The sequence below is a fragment of the Bidens hawaiensis genome, unplaced genomic scaffold (genome assembly GCF_021521415.1).
Source record: "Bidens hawaiensis isolate Kalapana, Puna unplaced genomic scaffold, B.hawaiensis_p1.1 tig00029326_1, whole genome shotgun sequence".
In the NCBI taxonomy this organism is placed as follows: domain Eukaryota; kingdom Viridiplantae; phylum Streptophyta; class Magnoliopsida; order Asterales; family Asteraceae; genus Bidens; species Bidens hawaiensis.
In genome coordinates, this window is record NW_027494849.1 from 77,776 (window position 1) to 84,818 (window position 7,043).

Below are 7,043 nucleotides of genomic sequence, written 5' to 3' on the forward strand. Positions count from 1 at the left end.
CAATAGCAATGAAACTACCGGTGGATCTAAGCACTGAACTTATGTATTGGTTCGCATTACTGAAACTCGTCCCATACCCAACCGTTCGTCATCCCTAGCTATGTTACTTGTCACTGGGTCTAAAACACGTGTCGGCTACTCTTTAGTTTAGACAATTGGCAACTATTTTTCCAGAGTGTGATGTATCTTTATTCTCTTGTAAAGTTGAAAAGAGTGGAGACAAATTCATAGGTGGATGTCAAAAAACATTGATTTAAACTTTTTGTGTGTCAAAAATCTAAAGGGCTTGACAAGTTTATAAGATGGTCATAGAGACTATAAATATGCTTCCCACAAAAGAAACATGATAAAGTGGACACTGAAATCACATACATATACATGCATGTCCTTTAGTTGGTTGAGGTAAAGTGATAACATAGTGTGGGCATACATCATTTTTGGTCACAAAGTGCTTGGTGATGTGTCAAGTATCTGGACAACATTAATGGATTGGTCTAAATTTGTGATAATGGTGAAAACTGAATATATAATAATATCTTGATCAAGATTATAATCTTGAAGCCTCTCTATGGGTCGTTACATGCTGTCAAGTCAGTCAGCCACTACAAAGTACAAACTTCAGCAAACAAAATGTCAAATAAAATTTAAAACAAATTATACGGATGGTTCATGTGAGATGCATATTCAACGATTTTGATAATCTTTTCTTGAGATTTGTTTCCCATTGTTTGTCAAACAAGAACACGTTTGATATGCATCACTAACATTTGTGGCAGTGACGGCACGGCTCGTTACCATAACTTGTCTCAACACGAAGTTGTATAGGATTTAAGTTAACTGAGTTTCGGCTATAAACATGTAACACGCTAATGGAAATGGAACGATTAAAATGTTTCTAAATGAATTCAACTCGTCTAAGATCTGCTTAACAAATCTATGTAGAATCATATTTTTATGAGCAATTAAATTTATTTAAATTAAATTCTCTCATCTAACTAGCAAACATAGTTTAAGGATGTTATGGATTGTACTTGATTACTATCTTGTTAGCTAGGCAATGTATAGTGGGCGACGAATATATATGAGCGATTTTTGCTTGGCACACTCCCCCCCCCGGGTGACAAACGGGGCGATGGTGTGTGTGTGTGTGGGTATTGGGCTACAATACCACTACACGTCTACACCCTAAAAATAAAAACTTACCTTTTGTTGTCTGAGCGCCACATGTTGCAATCCGTTCCAATTTGTAACCCCTCTACTACACATAGCCTTATGACTTTATTATGTATTAACTGAGACACGTGTGTCAATAAGCTTGTTAAACATGTAATGCATGTTTAAATTTAATCATGCTAAACATGTTATGTCGCTTATTCCTGTTATTGAAACTCATTATATTATATTTTGACGAATTTCTATCTATGAAATGTGTCGGGTTACATCTTGTTTGTGTTAGTGTTTAAGTAAACAATACCCTTAGTTAAAAATCTGCAAAAGTTAACACGATCGCGATAGATATTATATATGACATAATACATACATTACATCTTATAAAGTTATACCCTAACTAATCTTAACCATAGCCCTATGGACCATCTTTTTACAAGTTACATAACATCTTAACAAAAAGAGATACCAAATCATCTCTAACAACCTCCAAATTTTCTATCTATACCTTCTATCTACACGTTACTCCAATCGCTAAGACGGTCAAAGGCTTTTCCACGTTGTTATCTCTTTGTCGTCGTAAAGTTTCCTGATTCCTGCATAAAACCCATCTACTTCGTTGCCTACTTCTCTATGGTCTTTTCGGTCAATCGTAACTTGCCTCCATCTTGACCCCAAATTGTACTGCCTGAACTCCAATATGACCGAGTCTGTTTCCAAGAAAATGACAATATTTACAAAAAGAGATGCGTGTAATAAGCGGGTACGGGTTTAAGTTGGCCTGTTTATTTTAAAAAAGAATTTAGAATGCATTTTTATGTAGCAACTTAAAACTGTTGGGACTTTTATTTCAAACCTAAGCGGGTACGGGTTTAAGTAAATGTTTTATACATATCCTTGTGAGTATTCATTAAAAAAAAAGAAGAGAAAAAGCTAAATGGATCGGGTTCATGTTAACCCATTTAATTTTGAAAAAAATAATAATTTGGATGTGTGTTTTTTTGGTATTTTATTCCAAACTTTAGATGTTAAAAGAGAAAACGACATCAAGTAACGTATTGTTTCATACAATATATTATGTTATAACTATTTTACTTAGTAGTTATATTCAAAAGAACAAAAAAACGAGCTAAACGGGTTGTGTTCGTGTCAACCTGTTTATATCCGTGCTTGTGTTCAACCCGTCAACCCAAAAACATGACCCGACCCGTTTAACACCCCTATGTGAGAAACTAATGTTTGGATGATAGAATTCTTATCTATTTAGGTGACCTAAAACTTACCAAAAAGATATAACTTAGAGGTTAATATGTTTACAAAGTCAAATGAAACTGGTCAACTTTCAAAGACACTTGTTCTACCTTTCTTGTTTTACCCAAGATTCAGGCCAACAAGAACCCATTATTTTAATAAACTATTTATCATAACCAAATAACAAATTATGCTTATTATCTAAAATCACAAAAAGTGAATAAAAATATTTCAAGAAAATTGTGGAACTAAAACTACTTACCACTATGATGACATTGGCAATAAAGTTTGTTTCCATCACATGATTCCAAGTGGCCAACAACACCAAACCACCAACCTGAAATAAATCAGGAAAGTACTAACAGTTAAGCCCAAGGTACAACCATCTGATGCATAATAAATAGTTAAATACACATTAATGTATATATCATCAACAGTTAAAAAAAAAGAAAAAGACCCACCATAGGGAAACTCTTTAGATTTCCTCCATTGAATCTCAAAGTGGTCTCCTGGTTGTAAATCAGTCAAACAATCAGACACATGAAGATCATATGGTAATGTATTCACTGCTGGTGATCTTAGCCTTTCCCATTTAATACTTTCCTCAGTTGTTGGCCTCCCCAATGATGCATACCTATACCAATTCCCAAAATCAATAAATTTTATTAAAAATCAAGAAACTTTTTATTTTTATTTTATTTTTTTGCATAAAATTGGAGTTGAATTTTGCAAAGATAATTGGGAAAGAAGAAATTTTGAATCTTTTTTGCAAAATATAACTGGGAATGAAGAAAAGTTTTAATCTTTTGGCAAAATATTACTGGGAATGAAGAAAAGTTTAAATCTTTTTCAAAAACATTACTGGGAATGAAGAAAAGTTTAATATTTTTTGAAAAATTACTGGGAATGAAGAAAAGTTTAAATATTTTTCAAAAAAATTACTGGGAATGAATAGAGTTTAATTTTTTTTCAAAAAAAAAAATACTTTGATTGAGGACAAGTTCAGATATTTTTCAAAAAAGCACTGGGAATAAATAAAAGTTAATTTTTTTTTTAAATTACTGGGAATGAAGAAATTTTAGATTGCAAAATATAACTGGGAATGAAGAAATATTGAATCTTTTTTCCAAAATATAGTTGGAAATGAAGAAAACTAAAAAAATTCTGCAAAATATAACTGGGAATGAGCAAAACTTTTAATATTTTTGTTGCAAAAGATAACTGGGAATGAGCAAAAGTTTAAACATTTTTGCAAAATATAACTGGGAATGAACAAAATTTGAACATTTTTTTACCTGGCCTTGAAGCTGTCTGTGTGAGAATCATAGCTAACTTTTGCATCATAACAAGACAGTAAAAACCCAATATTTCCATTCTGCATGTGAAACATCATATGAGTATTAGATCATAGAACATGTTGATTTTATCTGGTCAACCTCTTAAGTTTTGAATTAAAAAATGGATATCAGTTTAGTAACTTTTAAGAAGAAAATGTGAACTGGGACAAAGTTTGCTATAACTTACATAATTACAACAAAAATTTCATCAAAATTTACCACAAGATTTAGCTCAATTTTTTATTTTAAAATCATTATATTTTGACTTTAAAAAGTCAAAATATCTCAAAATTATGGGAAATTACCTCTCTATTATAAACTTGAGCAGGAAATGAAAACTCTCCACTTTCAAGAGAAAGATACCAAGACATGACTGAATCAACAGGCAAACAAATACTGGTTTTGTCCAAAATCACATTTTCCTTCCACCAAGTGAAAAGACCAAAATACCCTTTCCCATCTGAAGCATCCATTAAAGTTTCCTTCTTTTTATTATCAATGCACTTCTTCCATTCTTGAAACATAACACCACCCATCAAGAACTTACCCCATTTCTGCTTCAAATGTCTTTCCCACAAATGATCTTGAGTGCACATGACCCTAAAAGACCTGCATACCCCTGACATGCTGGCCAGCCCAGCAGGTGAAAGCTTCTCAAGAATGCACTCCAGGGGCAAATCTGGCAAATCCAACAAGCAAAGATTATTATTTTTGGTTAAAGCTTCAATCTTTGTAGTGATGACATCATTCTTGGATGGTTGAAGATCACATAAAGTGAGGGAGATGATGCTTGTTGTTAACATGTTATTATTAAAGAAAGATTGGAATGAGAGAGAACCCATGTCAGGATAATAATATGGGAGTGTGTTGAATAAAGAAAACTTGGAGAGAATTATGAAAGAGAAACAGGAAAGCAGAAAGAAAAGCATTTTAAGTTTTAGTTAAGAGAGAGAAAGAGAGAGAGTTAATGTTAATGAAGTTATGTTGTGTGATATATAGTTGAGACATTTATATACAATTATACATACACTCAGTGTCACACGGCAGAAGACAGATCATCAGTTTTCATACAACATAACAAGAAAGTGACACGTCATATTTATTTATTTAATAAAAAAACAAAAAAACTTAAATATGTTTTTTTTGTTTTAGCACTTGAGAGTCTCACGTGTATTCTTATAATTTCAGGATTTTGTTTAAGGTCGACTATTTTATCGCAGTAAAACGTACCTCCTGATGTGTGGGAATCGAATGGTATCCGTAAACCCTCGCCTCCTGTCGGGTTGGAGCCTGGGATTAAATTTAATTATCTGTTTTTTAATGACAGAGAATCTCACGTGTAAACCTACCATTTAATTCAGGTTTATGTCCAAGGTTGGCTTCTCGACCGCCGTGAGAACGCACCCCTTGATACGCGGGAACCAGATAAAATCCGTAAACCCTCGCCCCTTGTCGGATTCGAACATGTGGTTATAGCCCTAATTAGTCCCTTCATCCTGGTGGCATTCGAGCTGGCCCATGTGAAAATCAAATCTATGACTCCACTTTAAAAAGACAGACCTTTTACCAGTAGACCAACTTCTCAGGATAAAATATTTAAAATATGTAAAAGGGATAACACATAATAAGTGTTGATTGATATGGTTTAAAAACTAAATTATGAATTTATGATATAATGTGCCATGATTGAAATACAAAAAGATTGTTAAGTGAAAGTTCAAAAATTACTATTTTTTTTTGTTAGGATAAAAGTGAAATGTATTTTTTTCAGATAAATAAAAGTTATGAAAGAGATGAGAAAGATACTTAAGATTTGATGGTATCTGAAATGAATTGATGTGACAGAAGCGAAAAATGACATGCGATGTACAATTTGTTTTCCGAGATGCAGTTGGGTTGGTGATTTTGGTTGTGAAGATGGTGAAAGCATATAGAGATAGCATAAAAGACGTTAGATTTAGATATAGTGGCATCGAGGGCGACAATGATGATAGAGAGGATTTGAAGCATGTTTATATGATTGTATAAGGGACTTTAGAACCTGTAAACAATTTTTACAAAAAGACATCTATGAAAAAAAAAATTAGGAAGTCAATAGACTCCTTATGCTCTTATATCATACTTTTTACTGAGATATTACGTTACACTTTCATCGGTCATAAAAGGTTACGTATTGCAATACAATATAAAGAAAAAAAAAGTTTAGATAGAAAATACCAAAAGGTTGTTATTATTAGCTACCATATTTGGTGTGACTAATTCTTAAAAGGTATTTAAAATAATAGAAGCTATGTTAAAAAACAAATATCATATCTAAGTTAATACCAACGTGGGAGAATTTGACTACTAGAAGCTTATACAAATTATAAAGGACAAAATAAGATAGTGGAGGGAGTTGGTTGGTAATCACAAGGTTAATAGTGATTACAACAAAGTATCGATTTCTTTCTCTGTCTTAATAGTAGATTAAGACACATAATTAAGGGTTAAAACTTGAGGTGTTTAGCGTGTGAGTTGGGTGACAATCACTTCGTTTATGTTAAAGCCAACTTTTATATTTGAGTTAAATCGGCTTAAGTTGAATGAACACAGGACCATCCTTAAGAAATTATGGTACCGAAGTGTAAAAAGCTCAGTTGATTTGTGCGGTGAACAAAGGTTAGGTTGGTTTTTCACTATGAAAATGGCTAATCTTATTGAATAATCAATCAGGTGATAGATAACATAGCCTTACAAATATAACCAATTATCGTTGGCTGGAGTGGCCTCCTTTTATCCAAAGGTCCTTGCTTTTACCCTTGACTTATCCCTTTTCCCTCCAGACCTCCTGTCCAACGACCTCTCAGCCTTAACCTTGTCGAGGATCTTGGGCTTTCTTTGGGCCGGCTCCGGTGGCTTGGGCCTTTAATGGGCTGCAAACCCAGGTAATCTCATCACGAAGCAAGTAAAAAAAAATAATCTTTTTTTTTTATATTTGAGTTTGTTCCTCTTATGAATTAAAACTTAAAACTTTTGTTTTCATAGATATAATAATAAAATATTAAATTTATATATATAATTAAATTTTTTTAATAATTACGGGCCTTTTGAGAGACAAGGTCATGGGCAATCGCCCGCCTTGCCCCTTATTCAGGCCGACCACATGTGAAGACATTATATATTTGAAAGATATAGCCTTTATATTTGTTGTTCTTATAACAGGACCAGTCGAATCACAAACCATCTATATAACCAATCTAGTTAAGTATTTTTAAATCGTTATCATGTAGATCGCTCGGCTATTGGTCA

General features: G+C 32.9%; 1 protein-coding gene across 1 annotated transcript; it reads right to left on the bottom strand.

Annotated features, from left to right (window-relative positions):
- Positions 1 to 1,497: 1,497 nt before the first annotated feature.
- On the bottom strand, positions 1,498 to 4,721 carry LOC143578726 (F-box protein At2g41170-like). Its single transcript, XM_077062208.1, has 5 exons — positions 4,061 to 4,721; positions 3,714 to 3,793; positions 2,880 to 3,052; positions 2,681 to 2,755; positions 1,498 to 1,877 (listed from the first exon to the last, which is right to left on the bottom strand). The coding sequence occupies exons 1-5, from the start codon at positions 4,682 to 4,684 to the stop codon at positions 1,711 to 1,713; spliced, it is 1,119 nt and encodes a 372-aa protein (XP_076918323.1). The 5' UTR covers positions 4,685 to 4,721; the 3' UTR covers positions 1,498 to 1,710.
- Positions 4,722 to 7,043: the final 2,322 nt, after the last annotated feature.